At 44.9% G+C, this 21,409-nt stretch overlaps 1 protein-coding gene and 1 long non-coding RNA gene across 4 annotated transcripts; one reads left to right on the plus strand and one right to left on the minus strand.

Annotated features, from left to right (window-relative positions):
• LOC125632340 (uncharacterized) lies at window positions 1-7,684 on the minus strand. Of its 2 annotated transcripts, none has more exons than XR_012667001.1 (3): window positions 7,565-7,684; window positions 5,811-6,026; window positions 1-3,056 (listed from the first exon to the last, which is right to left on the minus strand). It is a non-coding gene; the product is annotated as an uncharacterized LOC125632340 (long non-coding RNA). The 2 variants fall into 2 exon arrangements; XR_012667000.1 differs by having other exon boundaries at window positions 1-3,555.
• Window positions 7,685-7,792: 108 nt separating this feature from the next.
• Window positions 7,793-18,782, plus strand: LOC125632342 (myosin regulatory light chain 12B). Of its 2 annotated transcripts, XM_048840376.2 has the most exons (5): window positions 7,831-7,929; window positions 8,577-8,693; window positions 12,905-13,103; window positions 13,278-13,439; window positions 17,435-18,782. In XM_048840376.2, exons 3-5 carry the CDS (start codon window positions 12,920-12,922, stop codon window positions 17,605-17,607), a joined length of 519 nt encoding a protein of 172 aa, XP_048696333.1. In that variant the 5' UTR covers window positions 7,831-7,929; window positions 8,577-8,693; window positions 12,905-12,919; the 3' UTR covers window positions 17,608-18,782. The 2 variants fall into 2 exon arrangements, with proteins under 2 accessions (XP_048696332.1, XP_048696333.1); XM_048840375.2 differs by lacking the exon at window positions 8,577-8,693 and having other exon boundaries at window positions 7,793-7,929.
• Window positions 18,783-21,409: the final 2,627 nt, after the last annotated feature.

Raw genomic sequence — 21,409 nt, forward strand, 5'->3', positions numbered from 1 at the left:
ATTTGTCAGACCACTCTGTTTATTAGCAAAGCGCCTTGCTAATGCACCCAGATGTGAGCCCCTCTCTGAGGCCCAAGATAACCTATTTATACAGCTAAGCCAAAGCCAATTTAACATAAGAGACAAAAGAAAGCAGAAACTGACAAATATACATACATATCTTATTTGCATACTAACGTTTACCAATCTCCTAGCTCAGTAGGAGCTCTGAGTTAATAAGTTTGAGGACCCATTGTCTCACACTCCTTAATGTTTCTCTTCCTGACAACTATATTTCAACAAACCCTTCAAGTAGCATTTCTTTAATGAATTATAATTTCAATATAATTCATTCTACTTTCACAACGCAATGACCAACAATTACTGGGTTCCACATATCAAGCGTTCTTTATCTCTTTGTTCATCAGTGATATTTAAAATCATCAAATTAGCTCTCTGGTTTGGGACAGCTATCTGTGTAGCATGCCTGACACAATTTTGGATACAACAGGAAAGTAACTGAAAACATACAAAAATTATTAAGATTCCAAACAGGAGAGTTAGGGCTCCCTGAAACAACCAGTTTCCTATGCCAGAGAAATTGAAAAGGTTACTTAGCCACTTCCATAAAGAACTTGGCTCTTCGTGGGGAAGATATGCGATTTGTTCTAAGAGGCTAGCACGATCTGTTACCTCATTGGTGTTGTCTGGTATATACACACAGCAGTCTTTTCCAATGAGAGCACAAGTCCCTCCTTTTGCCGCCAGCACTATATCTAATGCCTGATGGTTTTGGAGGGCCATCTGTTGGATTGCTCCTGTTTCTTTGGATAGGGCTCTTAAACTTTCTCCGGATTCATTTGCCATTATTTCAACTACTGCTTGTAACCTTAGGAGCCTTTTTGTATGGTGTATTACTCCCCCTAATGGTATTAAGGAACTGCCAATGGCCTCTTCCCAGGTTAAGGGGCTTATGTTATTTATGTGCCGTTAGGCATCTGTTAAGTCCCTTCTTTTTCGCCTGAAATTGCGGAGGCGTTCTCAAGGGAAGGTTCATGATCCCAGGTTGAGAAAAAAATTCATATCTCCATACCCGGCCCGCCACTTTTTAGTTTTGTTTGAATAATCCCATACACCATTGGCCACAATATGCTGAAGGCAACGGCTTTTCCCCAGATCCAGCCCTGTCCCATTACAAACCCAACACCAATGACCTTTTCCCTCCACCACACTTATCCATTTAGTTGCATTTATTCCCACCGCTTCCCAAGTGTCACTGCTGTTCCATATTTTGTTAAACGGACGAGGCCCTCCAGTGAGGTCTGGGGACTTGAGTGGGATAGCCAGGACAGGAACACCAGTTTGAGAGTGGGCTGAGATGTGGCTGCGCAGACCCAGCAATTTGAAATATTAAGGGTCTGAGCTATCCGCACCTGCTGCTGGATAAAAGAATTGTCATCATGGTCTCCCCAAACTGTAAGATACCAGCAGCCAAGGAACAGGCAGAGGCGCATGTTGGAGGCAAGGCTCTTCTGGTTCTGACAATCTCAACTGAGGGAACCGCAGTCACGGTTTTACGCCCACCAGGGAGTAGGCGCTAGGCTCGCTACTGCTTTTTTTTTGTTTTGTTTGTTTGTCGTCTGCTTCTGGTAACCCTTATGAGAGCGTAGATTGTAAGGTTTTGCAGACTGTTCCTCTACGTCTTCTTCTGGAGTCAAAATTGACTCTGCATTGTCCTGAGGTGATGATTGGTTCTCTGGGGATGGTGCCTTCTTATACTGTGAAGCATGTATCCACGCTGCAATGCCAGATAGTTTAACAGCTGTCTGTGTAGTAAGCAGTACCTGATGAGGACCCTTCCAGCGAGGCTCCAAGGCGTGCTTTCGATGATGGCGCCGTACATAGACCCAATCACCTGGCTCGAGGTTGTGGCAAGCATCGGAGGTGGGTTCCGTGGGCCAGGCGACTCGAACCTGTGAATGGAAGTGACTTACAGCTTGCATTAGTCCCTTGCAATACTGAAGGAGCACACTGTGAGTCAAGTTCAAATCTGGAACGGGAGTAATGGTAGTCATAGATCGCATAGGGCGTCCCATAACAATTTCAAAGGGACTTAATTTATGCCTTTGGGATGGAGTGGATCTCATGTCCATAAGGGCTAATGGTAAGGCTACTGGCCAGCTTAATCCTGTAGAGTCACAAATTTCAGCAAGCTTATTCTTAAGTACACCATTTCGTCTTTCAACTGCACCTGCACTCTGTGGGTGGTAGGGACAGTGCAACAGGTGTTTGATACGCAATATACGGTCCAGGTGTTGAACAAGTTGTCCAGTAAAATGTGTACCCCGATCCCTAGACAGAACAGCAGGAATTCCCTTGGCAGGCATAATATGATTTAACAGACATTTGGCAACAGACAATGAGTCAGCCTTGCGACAAGGAAGGGCTTCAATCCAACCAGAGAATAAACATACCATAACCAATATAAATTCATATTGTTGACACTTAGACATTTGTACAAAATCAAGTTGCCAATGCAAGAACAGTGCTTGAGGCAGGCCCCGGAACCCGTGGGCCACTTTTACAGGTTTACCAATATTATGGCTTTGGCAAATGGTACAGGCTGCACAGTGGCGGGCTGCAAAAGAGCTAAAATGGGGGGCCCACCATCCTGTCTTAGTTACAGCAGAGACCAAAGAGAGAAAGAGACTAAAGAGAGACTTTCAACAGAGAGAAAGTGCACAGGAACCCTGGGAGAGGAGAAAGCCGAGGTATGTGACAGAAGCTTGACAGAGTTGTAGGTTAGAGCGAGAAGCTTTCTGACCCTTATTTGCTAGGGCAGTAAGGAGCACTAAAGAGTCAGTTTCAGAGGCAGATAATGAAGGGGAACAGAGGCATAGATCATCTACATATCGGACTAGTGTGGACCTGGACAGGCAAACAAGGTCAGCAAGGTCTTGGGCTAATGCTTGGGAAAAATATGATGGGCTTTCAGTATACCCCTGGGGCAGTGTGGTCCATGTGTACTGTTGCCCCTTGTAAGAAAAGGCAAACAGGAACTGGGAGTCAGGGTGACCCTGGAGAGTAAAGAAAGCGGAGCACAAATCAACAACAGTAAAATGAGTTGCATCTGGTGGGATAGAAGCCAGAGTCTTTGAGAGAGGCAAGTTTTGATTCTGTCCACATATGATTTGCCTCTTCCCACCACAGCATGAAACAATCAACCTCTCCTTTTGCCAATTTAGTTGTAGGTTGGCCAAGTTTGTCTTTTAAGATGTCTACTCGGTCTTTGTCCCAAGATCCTAACAGTGGCCACTGAATTTTGGGATTCTCCTGAGTTAGCCTTTTGCATTCCCATACACATCTTCCCCCCGTTCCCCCAAGGTCAGCCTTTTGAAGCCATCCCCCACCCATGTCATGAGGTTTTCTGTTCATTAAAACACAGCAATGCTAGCAACAAGACAAACACCACAGACAAACAACACAAAACATAGATCCATGGTATTCTGAGTTATTCTTCCGCTGGCGCCAGCTTGCTTGTAGAGTCTAAAAACAAAAGAAACAATTTCCACCCCCCTGGTGGGGACAGATTATTGCTTAATAATAATACCACTTTCTTTTACAAATTTCCTTGCTAATTGCAGGAAAAACAGAGAAATTGCCCCCACATTTTCCTGTTTTTGTTCTTTAGGCAGGCCAGGTTTCAATGGCTTTTATCTTTTAAGGGTTATGGGGAAATTATCCCACTGTTTAGTCATTAAATACCTGAGTTTTCCTTCTTATACAGGTTTCAGAGTAACAGCCGTGTTAGTCTGTCTTTGCAAAAAGAAAAGGAGTACTTGTGGCACCTTAGAGACTAACCAATTTATCTGAGCATGAGCTTTCGTGAGCTACAGCTCACTTGTGTAGCTCACGAAAGCTCATGCTCAAATAAATTGGTTAGTCTCTAAGGTGCCACAAGTACTCCTTCTTATATAGCAGACCAAGTTTATAATGTTTTTCCTGCTGTGTTAAGCTTTAAGTTTTATTTACAGGTAATAACTGAGAAGCATCATTACCATATGACCTTAAAGGGTTTTTCCAAAAATCATACACACTATACGTTGTTACAGGGATACTTATCATTAAATTTATTAAAATTATCTTGTTATCCCATGCCTTTTATTTAGAAAATTTGCTGACCAGGTATGTCCTTTATCTGCAGCTCCTTTGTGCTGCTAGTTCTTTCCTTCCTTTATCATTTAGGTAATTTGCATTTTCACAGATACTTCCTGCTTTTGGATTTAAAGCCATCAGCAGCTCAGAGACTATCTTAAAAGGGACACAATCAACTTTCACCAGAGTTTTGATTACTTTTAACTTCTGCTTCCAAAACACACAGCAATCTGAAAAAGAAAACCCAACCTATTGTGGCTCCCTTTGGAGCCCTAACAGCATTTTAATTAAGTAGCATGGTATGTTTGCATTTCTTTTGCCCCTTCTACAATATACCCTGCACATGTTCTGGGGCAAATGCACATTCCTTCCATAATTTAACTTCTATAACATTATCCAGATCCATTTTTACATAAGGTGTAGCTATTTATTGTTTTGCTTACAGAGTTTTCATGTAGCTTTATCAAAGTGACAGTCTGATTACTCAGAGCCATTTTAAGACTCAGTGTTTCTAACATTGCTTCTTTTTGTTTTGTGCACTTCACCCCTGCTGTTGCTTCAGAAGGGCATTGTCTTTTTTTAATTTTTTTTTTTACTACAACTCTCATCTGCTATTTTGTTACAAAAAACAAACAAAAAACAAACAAACAAACAAACAAAAAGAATCCAGAATTTTTTTTTCTATTCTCCTGATTTTGACTGCCCTGCTGCAGCCACAACTTAAAAACATTTTAAATTTTGTAAAGCATTGAGTTACCTTTTAAGGGTTAAATGCCAAATCCCAAAGCCAAACAACACTAATTACCTGTGTCTAGCAAAAAGGTCTGTCAGTTTTGCAACTTTGAATTAAAGAGTCAAATGGATTTTTAGTGGCATTATTTAAAACAAAACCAAAACCAACTGGTCCTTAGAACTTTACATATTTACACACACACAGACAGATACATACACTTTTTCTTTCCCTAACATCCTTTCCACACTGCTCTGTTTTTTTTTTTACATCTTACATTCCCTTTATACATTTGAGGCAGTTAAGTTCCAATAGAACACCCTTACATTCTTTAGTGATTTTGATTAAATTACCCAATAGTCAAACAATTTTTATCAGATTCTCTCTCTGCCTGCTACCTGCAGCAGTCCCTTATAGATCATTTCTGTGGGAAAAGGGCCCATTTTCCCTCAGAATAGCTGTAAAGGCTTCTGGGGACAGAAGCGTAGAGCTGGTAGTAGTCACTCTACCTGACCCCCTTAGCCTAGACCATTTTTCCAGAAATTTACAGGAGTCCGGACTCTTCCTAAAATACATAAACTGAGCCGGCGTTCCTTTAGGGAACTGTCCCGACTTAGACATCTGGTTACCCATACAGGAGGACTTTACACACCAATCACACAAGAAGGAAAGTCGCGTTCATCAGAGCGATGCCCGGTGCAACACACAAAAGGAGCCCACAGGCTACTGCCTCAATCGCCCTTGCTTTCACACCAAGGGTTTTACCCAAGGCGCGGTGCAGGTGCGATTGTGCAGATTTCACTCATTCAGACCGTGGGGACAGGAACCCTTTGGTCAGCCGATCCCCAGACGGAGACGGCGCCCAGACTCAAACACACCACAGGGAGGATGGATAGACACAGAGACAAGACAGTCCTCAGTCTGGACAAAACATAGAAATAATTACCTGACCAGATTCCTGATGTCAGATCCTGGGATCCCTACCAGAACAGAGTGGGAACCAACAGGTTCAATGGTGTAGACTTCACAGTGGTCATGCACCCTTCCATTCTGGTGGAGGACCGCTCGGGCCAAATGCCCAGGTGCCGGCTTGCCACGGCCATCCTAAGAACAGTCAGGAGTCACACGGCCCCAGTGAAGACGGTTGTCATCTCGGTGGAACCTCCAAATTGTCAAAGTCAGATTCAGGACTCACATAATTTGTCAGACCACTCTGTTTATTAGCAAAGCGCCTTGCTAATGCACCCAGATGTGAGCCCCTCTCTGAGGCCCAAGATAACCTATTTATACAGCTAAGCCAAAGCCAATTTAACATAAGAGACAAAAGAAAGCAGAAACTGACAAATATACATACATATCTTATTTGCATACTAACATTTACCAATCTCCTAGCTCAGTAGGAGCTCTAAGTTAATTAGTTTGAGGACCCATTGTCTCACACTCCTTAATGTTTCTCTTCCTGACAACTATATTTCAACAAACCCTTCAAGCAGCATTTCTTTAATGAATTATAATTTCAATATAATTCATTCTACTTTCACAATCTCCAGCCCCACTCCAGAGCCCTCACCCCCTCTCACACCCCAACCCGATGAAAATGAATGACTGAGCAAGGGTGGGGGAGAGCAAGCAATGGAGGGTGGAGAAATGAAGTGAGGGGGGGTGGGGCCTCAGGGAAGGGGTGGGGCCGTGTCAGGGTGTTCAGTTTTCTGCAAATAGAAAGTTGGCAACCCTAGGAAGGACGCTGGTGCAAGCCCCTAGCAGCAGGGCAGCTGGGGCATGCAGCACCCCAGGGTTCTGTGGACAGCCCCCAGTACAGCCTGTGAGGCCTGGCTGTGTTCAGGGTGTGCCCTGGTGTCACCTCACCCACCAGGGCCCCCGGGGGGAGTGGGGCAGCTACAGGGTAGGAAACTACCCCATGTGGGAGCCAACCCATTCCTTGCGCGGCCAACTGTGGTGGGTGTGTTCCTGAGAGTGCAGCTCCTGGGAGCGCCTGGGTAGCCAAACGGCTCCACTACTTTCCTTACAGAGTCAGCTGCTGCCCCTCGCAGTTACAGAGCTGAACTTGAAAATGTGACCTTCATGGGCTCCAAATGGGCAAACAAGAGACCCCCACCATTCCCTTTATTAAAAAAAAAACCCAACTCTCATGGTTTTAAGCCAGTCTCCTGATTTGGCAGGGAGGGCTGACTCATGACAAGACATCGCCGTCATGCATGTAAAAGGTTGCCATAAGGAGGAGTGTGATAAATTGTTCTCCTTAACCACTGAGAACAGGACAAGAATTTATGGGCTTAAATTGCAGCAAGGGAGATTTAGGTTAGACATTAGGAAAAACTTCCTAACTGGAACAAATTGCCTAGGGAGGTTGTGGAATCTCTGTCAGGGGAGGGTTTTAAGAACAGGTTAGACAAACGCCTCTCACTGGTAATCTTAATACTTAAACCTGCCCCAGTGCAGGAGGCGGACTCAATGATTTATGGAGCCCCCTTCTAGGCTTACATTTCTATGATTCTGTTTTAAACAGGTGAGGTTGGCAACAACACCCGCCCTGCAACTGCAGGGGGCGCCAGAGCAAGCGGGGAACCCTCCATCGCCCCCGTGCGGCCGCTACCGCGCCCGGCAGGGCAGCACAGCTCCGCCCCCTTCCTGCGCGGACTATATGGGGTTGTGCGCAAGCGCGCTATAGGGCGGGGTTACCTGTGCACGAGTCCTCGCTAGCCCCGCCCCGTGGAACGCAGTGAGCGCACAGGACTGCACCATCACATAAGCGGGGGGGGAGGAGTTAAGGTTCGAACCATCTCTGCCGGGCGGGGGTCGTGAACAGCAGAGTCACTGCAGAGCAGCCGCGCTCCCCTCTCTACAGTGTGCGGCGCGGTTGCGTCCCGGGCCCTTCTGACGCCCTCTCCTCGTTGATGGTTTAGCCCCTGTGTCCCTCGTCGCCCCCCACTGGCCGGGCGGTGGTTCGCTCCGGGACCGTGCTCTCCGGAAGTGTTGGGGCAGTTAGAAGCGCCCCTAGTTTCTGCCAGTTCCGATTGGACCTGAGTCTCTACGGCAGCCGCCAGGTGAGGCCGCGTCGCGCAGCCCCGGTGACAGCGCAGGGCCCGGGCGGGGCGAGGGGTCCCTGCCCCAAGGCTCTGGCGGGCCCCGCCCGGGAGCGGAGAGCAGCTCAGGGCCGGTCTCCGCGCCGCACCCCCGGGCCGGGCCGGGCCCCGCCTCGCCCAGGGGAGGCCCACGGGTCCCTCCTTCCGGGGACCAGGCGCTGGCACGCGCTGCTGCCCCGACTGTCGCTGGGAACCGCGGGGCGGGCGTTACCCGGGGCCCTGCGCAAACGTCTCGGGCCGACCCGCCCTGGCCGCCCACCCCCTGGGGGCCCGGACAGCCCGCAGCGGGGGCCGCTTCCATCCTGGCGCAGTTGCCCCTTCAGCTGCGGCACCGCTGGGAGGGGGCGGAGGGAAATTGCTTGCCAGCCCCCTCAGCGTCTGAGAGACGGGTCAGCGCCCGGGAGCTCCGGCCTGGAAAGGGACTGGCAGGAAACGGCTGCAGAAAGTCATGGCAGGGAAGCCTCCCCCCCCCCCCCCCCAATCCCCATCCCCATCCCCGCTGGTGCGATGCTGAGCTGTGCAACCGCTCGCACTGCGCCTCGGTTATGTAGCATTTTTCAATCCGGAAGGATCCGAATAGGCTGCATAAACTGTGTCTACCTACCCAGGAGTTTGCTACGCTCGTCACACTGCAGTGCAGCTGTAGGGGAATGTGGTGTGACAAGAGTGAGAGAGCAGTGATGGAAGGGAAATAATGGAATAAAAGAGAGCGGAAAATAGAAGAGGTAAGACAAGGAAAGGAAAAACAAGTATCCCATTCAAAGTGGTGGGTCTAGTCCAGGGGTCGGCAACCTGTGGCACAGGCTGACTTTTAGTGGCACTCTGCTGCCAGCCAGGGTCCCAGCAGTCAGCCCCGCTCAGCCCGCTGCTGGCCTGGATGGACGGAACCCTGCGTTGGCTGCGGGCTGAGCGGGCCAGCGACCGGGACCCCGCCTGGCAGGGGCCGGCAGACAGAGCCCCGGGCCAGCAGCGGGCTGAGCCGCTCAGCCTGCTGCTGGTCTGCGGTTCCATCTACTGCCGGTCTGGGGTTCTGGCCGCCGGCCCCTGCCAGCCTGGGTTCCGGCTGCTGGCACCACTCAGCTCACTGCCCATCTGGGGTTCTGTTGGGGGGCCCCCTGTAAATGTAAAATTTATTACTGGCACGCAAAACCTTAAATTAATGAAGACTTGGCACACCACTTCTCAAAGGTTGCCGACCCCTGGTCTAGTCATTGAACTGAAGCACTGATTCCAGAAGAAGTTAATTCAAGCATTAGGAAGTTGTACCACAGGGTGAGATTATTCAAAGGTAAGGGACAGAATATGGGGCACTTACATGGCTCTTATGTTCTTTGGCATTAGTGGGACATTGGCATACTTTGACCTGCTTCTGAAATGGAACTGTGCTTTTTATTATAGGGTTTAGTGTGCCACTTTATTGATGTAAATACAGCGACCGAACTGAGTGTTGTTTTTTTAGGATCTGACTGGCTTTAAACTTGAGTAATGTATTCATATAGCACCACAAATTACTATTTGCTGTGGAACTGTGGAGTTCAGTTGCTGAGCGTTTTAAGAGGCAGACTACTGATCAGTGCTCTATTTGCTCCACCTAGTCTCAGATAGTGAGTAAAATGCAGACCAGAGACCCACTCCTCATTCAGACTGTGCAAGCACGTGGACCTAGCTATCTTGAGAGCCACTGGGTTTTATAGAGCCATGTGAAAATCCAAGCCAACGTTACATGATGGGGAAGAAGAAATGGGTGTGCACGCAGATATTTACTATTTTTAACTGCTTCCTCTTGTGCCTTTTTGTGCTATCTTTCATTTTAGATATAACCCCTAATTAGACAATGGGAAATTGTCAAACAGCTGGTGCAATGTTTACACTGGTGCTTTACAGTGTTGAAACTTGCTGCGCTCAGGGGGGTGTTTTTTCACACTCCTGAGCGAGAAAGTTGCAGTGCAGTAAAGAGCCACTGTAGACAAGCCCTCACTTTGATGGGCCTCAAGGTCTATAGGAGCAGAGCTTCCTTTCTGCAGATCCATATAGCACCCCAGTTAAACTTTGGAACGCATCTTACTTAAGGCCATGCATGGAAGAGAGAATTCTAAACGAAAATAGCTTGACACTGTTTCAGTGGAATTCAGTTTACACTTACCCCTCCCTCCCAAAAATGTGCTTTTTAATAATACTGCAACTTCAAAAAAACTTCCAAATGTTAGATCTGGAACCTGTCAGTTATTGTATCCAGCCAATTCCTTATTTATCCTTAATCTCATCCAGGGGTGAAAGTAATTTAAAGGACTTGCTGGTACTCGGATTCCTGAGGAGGGGGCGGGGGCCTTTAAATCCCCAGGCCCTTTAAATCAGGGGCTAAGGCTGTGGTAGCAGCAGCTGGGAGCCTGGGGCCCTTTAAATCACCCCCTGAGCTCCCAGCTGCAGAGGTGGCTGGGAGTCCTGAGGCTCGGGGGTGATTTAAGGGGCCCGGAGCTCTAGCTGCCACTACCACAGCAGAGCCTTGGATCCTTTAAATTGCCAATGGAGCCCCGGGGGTCCAGCAGCAGGGCCCGGGGCTCAGGCTGCCGCTGCCCTCAAGGGCCCTTTAAATCGTCCCCGGAGCCCTGTTGCTGGAGCCCTGGGGTAGCAGCGGCGGGGCTCCGGCAGCTATTTAAAGGGCCCGGTGTGGTAGAGGCTGCCGGAGCCTCGCCGCCCCTACCCCAGGACTCCGGGAGGCTCCGAGGGCTATTTAAAGGCCCTGGGGCTATCGCTGCCTCTACTGCCCCAGGCTCTTTAAATCACCCCCGGAGCTCTGGGGTAGCAGCAGCGGGGCTACAGCGGCGATTTAAAGGGCCCAGGGTGGTAGCGGCGGCAGGAGCCCTGGGCCCTTTAAATCGCCACCCAGGCCCCGCTGCTGCTACCCCAGGGCTCCGGCAGCAGGGCTCTGGCAGCAGTTTAAAGGGCCTGGGCCTCCTGCCGCTGCTGGGAGCCCCAAGCCCTTTAAATTGCTGCCTGGGGAAGCCAGTCTGCCCTGGTATGGCGCACTGGCTCTTGCCGGCAGGGGTGGCAGGTTTGTAGAAATTTTGGTGGTGCCCAGAACCTGCCTCTGCCCAAACTCTGCCTCCCCCCCCCCCCCCCCAAACTCTACCCCCTACCTGCCCAAGGCTCTGGGAGGGAGTTTGGGTTGGGGAGGAGATCTGGGGTGAAGGCCCTGGGCTGGGGCAGGGGATTGGGGTGCAGGAGGGGTGCAGGCTCTGGGAGGGAGTTTGGGGATGGGAGGGGGTGCAGGGGTGAGAGCTGTGGGGTGTGGCTGGGGATGAGGGGTTTGGGGTGTGGAAGGGGGCTCAGGGCTGAGGCAGAGAGTTAGGGTGCAGGGGGATGAGGGCTCTGGCTGGGGCTGCAGATGAGGGGTTTGGGGTATTGGGCTAGGGCAGAGGGTTGGGGTGTGGGGGGATGAGGGCTCTGGCTGGGGGTATGGGCTCTGGGGTGGGGCAGGGCTGGGGATGAGCTTGGGGTGTAGGTAGACTGCCCTGGGACTGGAGCCAGAGAGGAGGACTCCCCCAAGCCCTCTTCCCACTGGCAGCAGCGAGCTCTGGGGTAGGGGCCCCCCCTCCGGCAGCACACTCATCCTCACCACTGTCACTGCAGGTGCTCCTAGGGCCCCTCTCAGGTCCAGGAATCTCCCTCGCCTCCCCTGTGGTGAGTGCTGGGGGTGGGGGCCTGCCATCACATGTGCACCTCGTCCCCTACTGCTGCCCCTCACTGTAGCCTCACTGGGAGTGGGGGATGGGGCTGGCCCTTGGCCATCATGGGGCAGGCGCAGTGACTGCGGGCAGTGGGGGCGGCTGTACTAGAGGAGGGTCCCACCGGAAAATGAAAGGGTCTGAGGGGGGAGGGCAGCCTGCCATGCCACTAGTGGATGTGGAGCACTAGGACCCTGCGGCAGCAGTGTATGCAGAGAGGCAGCATGGTGCTGCAGGAGAGAGACAGGCATGCTCTGCTCCGGCACCCAGGGAGGCACGCGGTGGCAGCAAGGGGGAGCCAGGGGACACTCGGGGGAGATGTGAGGGGGCAGCAGGTGGGACCAGACGGGGAGACCCGGCCCTGAACATTGGTGGAGCCGGGCCTCTGGGCCCTCAATATTGATGGAGCCATGAGCCCATATAACTCGCCTCTGCTGCTTGCCGGTAAGCCGTACAGGGGCGTAGGGGCTTACTTTCACCTCTGATCTCACTCCACCTTTATTTACCATGCTCATCCAACTTTAACCTTAACGTTTTCAGAGTTTACAAACTCTACTTACTCTAAAACAGGGTTGTTTTCTAACATCAAACCAATTATTCAATTTGTAAAAATATTATTCTATTCCACCAACCTGCCATCATATTAGAAGCCATTGAGCTCCATTATAACTGATGCACCTTGGAAATATATTCCTTCAGTATTGTCATTGTACATTTAATAATCTTGGATAGGATACATTCTACAGCATATTTTTATTTCAGAATAAAACGAGAACAGAGTTATGGTTGGGTTTGTGTTGTAAACATATTGAGGTGATAGTGACTTGTGAATGATTATACGGCATTGGGGAACTGCTTAAACTACTTAGCACATCATTTCCAGACTGTACAACTTAAACCAAAAAAAACCCAAAATGTTGACTGCTCTCATAAAGCAAGCTTGATATTTTTTCATTTTCAAACTGAAGTCTTATAATGACTTTTTTTTTTGGTTCGAAGTCTGGCTGTTCTGTTTTCTTGTATTTTTTTCTTCTTTCTCTCCCTTCATTCCTGATGAAGAAAAAGGGTTCTGGTGATGAGGAGTAGGGGAATGGTAAACATTTTTTTTTAATCAGCTAGCTATAAACTTTAGCTGTAAATCATCATTACAGCTGTTATGTAAGTTCTAAGTTCGTATTTTAGTCAATGTATTTACTTCCCCCTCCCCCCAGAATCCAATAATCAACATGTCTAGCAAAAGGGCAAAGACAAAGACCGCCAAGAAGCGCCCTCAGCGTGCAACCTCCAATGTGTTTGCAATGTTCGATCAGTCACAGATTCAAGAATTCAAAGAGGCCTTCAACATGATTGATCAGAACAGAGATGGCTTCATCGACAAAGAAGACTTGCATGATATGCTCGCTTCCCTTGGTAATGTTCTCCAGTTACAAAATTATTACTTTCTTGTAAACCATTGTCCCAAATAAGTCTAGTAGTATGAATTTGTTAAAACTTCAATATGTGAGAACTGTGTTGTGAAAGATGACTAACTTCTAAATGCATACAGTGCTCTTTAATTTTAAGAAGTGACTTATTTACTTGTAGGTAAGGATCCCACTGATGCATACCTAGATGCCATGATGAATGAGGCTCCAGGCCCCATTAACTTCACTATGTTCCTTACAATGTTTGGAGAAAAACTAAATGGCACAGATCCAGAAGATGTAATCAGAAATGCTTTTGCTTGTTTTGACGAAGAGGCAACAGGTAAGTGGATGAAACACCTCTCTTGGGATTTCTGGTTTTTCCACTGTTCAAGCCTAACAGTATAATCTAAATTTGTTACATAGGTGAGGATTTGTTTGGCTAACAGGCTCATTTTGGTATCTTGATAAAATGTGGTATGACACAGGGACAGGTGTCCTAACTTTCATGTCCTATCAAGTGATGATAAACTGATATATTAAAGTTAGGGTGAAGATGAAGATTGTCCCCTTGTCTGTTTCTGTATGAGTATTTGCATACCAGTATTTGTCTCCTACAATGGGACTTCAAGGAAGAACATGTAACTAGGCAATATGCAAACTCCCCAAAATGGAGTATGAGATATAACTGCCTGAGGAGGAATTCAACCAAAGTAGCAGGCTGGATGGGCAAACGTCAATTTCTGTGGCTTTTAAAATGTAACTGAGATGGGAGGTCTTTAGTTTGAAGGTAATTGACTTGGCCCACTCTCCAGACCCATACATCTACACAGTATCCAAGGCTCTTGTTCAGGCCCTCCTGTTGCATCTTAACTACTGTAATCTCTTCTCTAGTCTTGGTGCCAACCATATTGTCCCCTCTTTAAGTCCACACAAAATGTCACTTTTCCTGGTTTGTCACTCTGACTACATCACCCCGACTGAATTTTCTGGTGTCTTGGAAAAAGGACATTTCTGTTGTTGCAGAATCACAAATCCATGGGACCCAGGTTGAGAGAAATGAGGTGGTCACGCCTCTCAGCTACTTTTTCAAGATTTCTGCTGACTCAGGCAGATGCCATTGTATTGGTTTGCAATCTCTTCATGTTTCAAAGTTATCTTTGAAACTGCAAGTCTAGAAACTTTTTTTAATGAAAGTTGAGATTCTGGAGCACAATCCAGCAGAAAGGGGTGAATTCAACAGCACTCACTATACTCAGCAAATATAGTCCTATAAGCCCTTTGGAAACTGGGGTCAAGCCTTCATTAGCATGTTTTGAAATTTACATCAGTTTCATACCTCCGATGTCATTACACATGACCTTATCTCACAATTGTCTGCTGTAGCATTTTTAATCTCATCTGTGGATGTGCAGTCTGAGCCTTTCAAAGTGTATTGTCCCATTTCAAACACCTATTTTGAAACTGTATTTTTAGCACCTTTTGCCTTTTCAAGGGATAACCCCTTCCTGCTGGAGCCTAGATAAACAGCCCTTCTTTGCTAAGGTCTTTTCAGATGTTAATTGACTTCCCTCCCTCCCTAGGGAAATATCTCAATCCTCTTCTAAAAGAGGAAGTCTGTTCCTAGATGAATTATTTTCTCTCCACAGGTGGTCTTTCTGATTCACTATGTTTACAGTTTAGTATGTATGTCAAAAAAGAGAGCATATCATTAAGGACATAAAGAAAATGTTTACTTAGAAGTATTGTTAATGTCATGCTTTCTATCTTTATTATCAATTGGCTTGAAAGGTGCCTCTGGTTCAGTCCTCCTCCCAGCTAGTAACAATCATTATCTGTAAAGGTTTCAGAGTAGCAGCCATGTTAATCTGTATTCGCAAAAAGAAAAGGAGTACTAGTGGCATCTTGGAGACTAACCACTTTATTTGAGCATAAGCTTTCGTGAGCTACAGCTCATAGATCAGTTTTAGTCTCACCTTGAATTGATTCCACAGTCTCCTTTAGCATTTTGCTCCGTTGCCTAATTGTATACTTCATTTTTCTTGATATTTAACACACCTTTCTGCTGAAAGTTGTGCCTATTTTTCTTCATTGACTAAGATATATAAATGTTCTTTAATATTCCTTCATACATTTTTGACCACTGTGTTGTTGCCTTTGACTTGTTTTTTCCTGAGATCTGTACTTTGAACAATGTGTTATTAAGAAACTTATAGTTCTCTTGAACCATTTTCAGCATTTATCAGTTGTCTCCATCCGCATGCATATGTATGTGTTCTGGGTCAACTAACTACTGTTACCTCAGTTCTATGTCAGTGTAACTCCATGTGGTGAATAATGCCAAGAAAGTATACAAAGGAATGGAGTTTTTAGTGGTGTGAAACTAGAGTAATGCAGTTGTGACCCAGGCTGACTTGATATAGCACATCTTCTTCCCCATTTGTTTTTCTGTCTCCATCTGAAAAACATGTCATATCCTTCTATATTGTAGTTGTATATACTACTTCTCCATATCTGTCCGAATAGCACCGGGAACCAATCTAGTTGTATGGGTAAAGTTTGTTCCTCTACTCTTAGTTCTCCCCAATATCTGCTTTGTCTCTGACAGTATGCCCCAAGATCCATTCTAAATTAGTTGTTTTGATTCTTTTATTCCATCTGCCTTAGTGAGGCTACTTTATGGTATATAGTCAGTATCTATTTGAGTCCTGTTACCTTCGCAAACTTTTCCTAGTTTGGTAGCGCTGTTCAGGGTTTTAATCCAGTACAGAACTATTCAGATGGAGGAATTCAGATCCATGTAGATGAATTTCACCACCAAAAAGTCCTGCACTCTTGTGACAAATAATCCCTACACCATCTCCTGTCACTCATTTATCTCTAAATATTCTACCAGTTCTGGGATGCTAATCTGTGTAGTCATCTCCTTCAGTTGTTGATCCAGGTCTGTGAAGTGCTATGATCCCATCCTGAGAGCCTCTGGCCCTGTTAATATGGATGTGGATAATTGAAAGGTTCTCTCCTACTGTTCTTAATGTAGAATATTGGTTTAACCTCTTTAACATTGAGACACCATACAAAGGCTTGTCCATCACTCACTGGTTGTCTGTCTTTTGGTCCACTCTGCTTGTCTGGCTTTCTGTCCTCCGGTCTTCTCTGATGATCTCCGCTCACTGAGGTTATCTAGTCCCTTTCTAAAGCATCAGTTTCTGCAGAACCTGTTTTTTGACATGCTGGTCCTTAATCGTTGTGGTGTCCATTTGTGGTGTACACCTGTCTTGCATAGTCTAATAGTCCTTCTTGTAGCAGTCTGTCAGCTAGTTTGTTTGAGTGGTTTGTCTCCAGCTAGAGCTCAATCACTTATACTTTTTCCTTTAACAGGGCAACTACTGTGCATTTGCGGCAATGTAGGTTACTTATCTTGACATCAGGATGTGGCCCATCCTTTGAACTCAGCTGCTGCTGCCATTTTTTCCCCACACTCCACTTCTTTGTACTTTCTAAATTTCTCTGGGATTATTTGTCAACCAATGGCTCTAGTAATATCTATTGATGTTAAGTTAACTTGCTTTTCAGTATCCAAGTCATCTTAACTTCTTATTTTATCCCTGTGTTAATAACTTCCTTGTGTTCTTCTGCTAATCTCTGTTTATCATAAAATAAGTAGCTTCAGTTGTCCCACCTTCCTCCAACTCCTCATAGCAAGCTTTCCTGCCTCCTGATTTAATTTACTCAGGCTATCTGCAGGTCTCCTCAGTTATAAGCCTCCTCCTGGACATGTGCCACGTATTTTCAGTATCCAAATGAAACTCCCTCTAGCAACAGAACTTGACAGCAATGAAAAAGGCAAATGGCTGCTATTTAGTCAGCAGAGGAAACTACTAGGTGTATTTGTGCATCCACTGTAAGGTAAAGTTAAGAAGAATACAATCCCTTAAAAAAATGCAAATTGCACAATAGAGCAGCAGTGTCCTTATTTATTTCTGCCTCAGTTAGCAACGTCTTTGTTCTTCCATTTTAAAATCTCTTTCAAGTGCCTGTACTTCTGTGTACTATATCTCTGTAAAACAGTCCCTCTTTTCATGAATCCTTGTAAATTGTATCAGAACAACTGCCTCTCTGGAATTTGAGAAGATTAGTTTATGGAAGTTTTAATAATGTCATGAAGAGCCATTCTGGTCTCTTGGTGCAAGTACACTCATTTATTGTATGCTGTAATAGGCAGATACGTATCTATTGCTGTTGGCGTGACTGTTTTTCCTACTGTTGACACATCTTTGCATATGAAGAAGTAAAAAATTTTCTCTATCCTGATTCCTCGTGTATATTGCATTCTAGGGGTCATTCAAGAAGATTACCTGAGAGAGTTGCTGACAACAATGGGAGACCGGTTTACAGATGAAGAAGTAGATGAGCTATACAGAGAGGCACCAATTGACAAAAAGGGCAATTTCAATTACATGGAATTTACACGCATCCTTAAACATGGCGCAAAAGACAAAGATGATTGAACAAAACTGCAGACACCTGCAGATAACTTCTTGTTTTCACTCATGTTTATTTCTCAGGGTTGTTTTTTTTTGTTTTTTGTTTTGGTTTGTTTTGGTTTTTGTTTGTTTTTTTTGGGGGGGGGGTTGCTGGTAGAACCTGTTGCATGCAGTTTAGCTTCACAGCTTTTGCCTTTCTCCATGAATTTATGAATTTCCGGCCATTATGGCACACTTGCACCTCTGTAATCAAACTGGAAGTGGCAGATTTTATTGTAGTTAAAAGTATTTGGGGATAAAAATCAGTGAATGTGAAGGCCAAGGGAAAAAGACCTATTTCTGGATTTTTACATTTTTATAATAAATATCATTTTGAAATAAAGATTGTTATATAAATAAAATACCTCATTAAACCTGTTCTTGTAAAGAGGCCTTTCTAACAATAGGTGGAAGCCTTTTCCCAATTTGATGGTTATATCAACTTTTGACATTTTAGTTCAGAATTAAAATGCTAAGCAGTGGGTTTACAACTTGTACAACGGTAACCTACAAGTCTTCATTTAAAGTTACCGTTCTTGCACTTAAGTTGGGCAGTGACATTACATTTTGTGTAACATGGTGAGGAACCGCCTTTATTTAAAACTCTGGTACAGAGCAAAGGAATGGTTCTAGTCTTAGAAGTCATTTGCTTGGTGTTATGAAAAAATCCTGGAGTTGTGCCCAGTGTTAACTGTACAGCATTTAATATTCTGGTAACTTAGTTTTTTGTGGAATATGTTAGGCTTTTCCAAAGGGAAAATATTCTGTAAATGGAAGATTTTGGCTAGACATGACCAGAACATCGGTTTCATGCTCCTTACAACATCTGCAGGAGTGAGCCTTCTGGCAAATCTCAGACCTGTGGTGGTACTAGGTTTCTTTTTAGTTGATGAAAAATGTTTTCTCCTTTTCCTCTCCTCTTGCCATCCTCTCTCAGAATTAAGTGTTTTGGCTTTGGGGCTGGACAGAAAGTGTGAACTTAATCTAATGTTTCTCTCTCTCTGTTTTTACAATGTTATTTCTGCCTCTTTGGGGTAACTGGGAACATATACATTTTGCTTTCAGAATGAAAGTTGTTTATTTTGAAAAGAGAGCTTCTGCCCACTTGCAGGGTAGGAAACTTAAAAAAAAAAAAATAAAAGGTACAATTATGGAAAAAATATGACATGGGGTTGGATTTATTCATAGCTTTGTATTTGATCCTAGGCCTTCTGTATATTCTAACAGTTTGAGGGGTAAATTTTCTACCCACAAAGATTCTGTTAAAAGTTCCTAGAATTTCAGTACACAGTTCCAGTAAACTTGATTCTTTAATACTTTCCTTTATTTAAAAAAATATATATATAAAAAGTGGGGAGTGGGGTATTTATAACAATTCTTTATCCAAAGCAACTTAATGAAATAATTGGTCTACCATGACGCTAATGTATGTTTGTTCTTGTGCCACAGTGTAGGGTATATATAATCATTTTATCCATTATTCTGCACACTTAGAGGCCACAACTTGTGTATTAGACTGTTGCCTTCGGATTTAGCTGCTTGTTGGCTGCAGTTTGTTGGTACAGCCTGGCCTTTGTGTAGAAGGTTGGATTGTAGCATTCCAATGTTGCTATGTTAGGACAAACAAAGTGCTCTTTAATATGTTTGCTTGGAAGCTACTATAATATAACTTTTGCTCATGAGCTTTGTGCCTTAAAATTAGGAACCTTATGTGAAACCTTGCAACTGGATCCCTCCAAATGTGGGGGATTGGTGAGTGGGGGAAATCCAGTATCTGAATCTAGGATGGAAAGTGCTGCCCTTTCTGGCTGGACCAAACTACTGAACTGAACACTCCTCAACTTTTGAGGGAAGGTCCAGGTATGAATTTTGCAATATGTACACAAGTCTTATTTAGATTGTATGCCCTTTTGTTGTAATATGCATAACAGTAATAGCAGATTCAACAAAATATCTCCACCTATCTCTTCCAGATTTCTTAAGGTTCAATTTTACACTCTAGGATACCTATGAGAATGGACGCCCTGCTTTATTTACCAAATTTCCACTTGTTTTACAGTTATTGGTTATACCTCTGGAAGTGAGGTTACAGAACTGACCAGTTGACATTGACTGAGACTGTTTTGCTGGTTCTAGAAAGGTTGCTGTGGTGAACCAAATTTTGGGAAAAGATCCATAAGATGGAAATATAACTAGTTTTGTTTAGAGGTAAGTTTATGGCATTCTAACTGAACTGTCTTAGGTTCCAAAGCTCAGTGAAAATAAGAATTTTATAATGAAAATTAATATATTTTGAGCTTGGTATTAGCAAAAACAGTAAATTTAAAGGGGCTGAATCCTATAAAGCATTCATCCTAGGATGTGTTTTCTTGGTTTCTTTTGCATTTGATACATTAGTATATTGAGACAGAGTAATAGAGAAGCTGCCTACAGTGAGTAGTCTTAAGAAATTTCTACTTGTTTTATAGTTGTTGGTTCTGTTGATGTTTCATATAGGAAGCATCTCATAAGCTTTCTACTGGTTTGAAAGTTGACCAGTTTATAGTGCAACTGCTGTCCCACGTTTGCCAAAAAAGGCATAGTGCTAGAATGTTAACTAACAGATTTATTTGGGCATAAGCTTTTGTGGGTAAAATGCAGGTGCATCTGAAGAAGTGGGGTTTTTTGGTTTTTTTTTACCCATGAAAGCTTATGCTCAAACAAATCTGTTAGTCTGTATTCACAAAAACAATGAGGAATCCGGTGGCACTTTAAAGACTAACACGGCTACCCCTCTGATGCTAGAATGTTGTGAACTTACTATGGTGGAAAATGCTGTAATTAAAGGTCTTGACTTTGAGGGTTTTTGACATATTCCCCCACCTGATTCTAGCCTGTGTGTAAGCTTCACAAGTATGGCCACTGATGTAGACTGGCTGCTGTGGCGTTGTTGGGTTTTTTTACTAGCATGTTGTCTAGTTCAGCTAGACTAGGGTTAGACAGTATAGTGGAAAAGATAGCAGTGGCCAGGCTAAACTAACACTCCCTCTCACTCATGGTAATTCATAGAACCCCCCGCAAAGCTGCAACAGAAGGATAATGTCTCAAAAATCACAGTGGGGACTTGTGATTTTAAAGATGTCTACGCAACGTGATCATGACCTAGACATGGGGATTTGTTTCATTCCTAGTGTAAAGAAAAAATTAAACCAAAATATTTATTAATCTCACATGCTTGAAATTCATACCACACAATTAGTGATTTCCTATGAGATGTCACCTGTAGCATCAGTGTCCCAGCCAACATTTTTATTGACCGTTTCATTTATTAATCCCATTATACGAACAATAGATGAGCCTGTAGAAAAATAATGTTGAATGTTTTATTGTAGTAGGAAATAAATGCTGTTTTGAGTGCATTCTTGCAGGCTGAAAAACTCTTCAGTGGCCTTTTAAATATAACTTCAATTGCCAGGGAAATGTCCCAGGGCTCTTCTCTTCTTTTGGAGTGTGACAGCTGCATGGTCATTTTGTTGTTTATTCTTATTACCTGCATTTGGAAGTAATGCAGGAGAGCTGCTCCTGCTCCAGAACTGTCCCCAGAAGAGCAGGCAGGAGGGGAGATGGAGCAGGAGAGGGAAAAGTAGAAAAGATCGGCAACGTAAAATGTCTCAAAAGAAAGGGAGGGGGAGTGAAGTAATACAAAAAAGCTGAAAGTAGTAGTGAATGAGAGGAAGACTCTAGAAAATGGAAAGGATAAAAAGTCTAGGTTAATTCTTTCATAAAAAAAATCTATGAAATTTGGCTA

The sequence above is a fragment of the Caretta caretta genome, chromosome 2 (assembly GCF_965140235.1).
Source record: "Caretta caretta isolate rCarCar2 chromosome 2, rCarCar1.hap1, whole genome shotgun sequence".
In the NCBI taxonomy this organism is placed as follows: Eukaryota; Metazoa; Chordata; order Testudines; family Cheloniidae; genus Caretta; species Caretta caretta.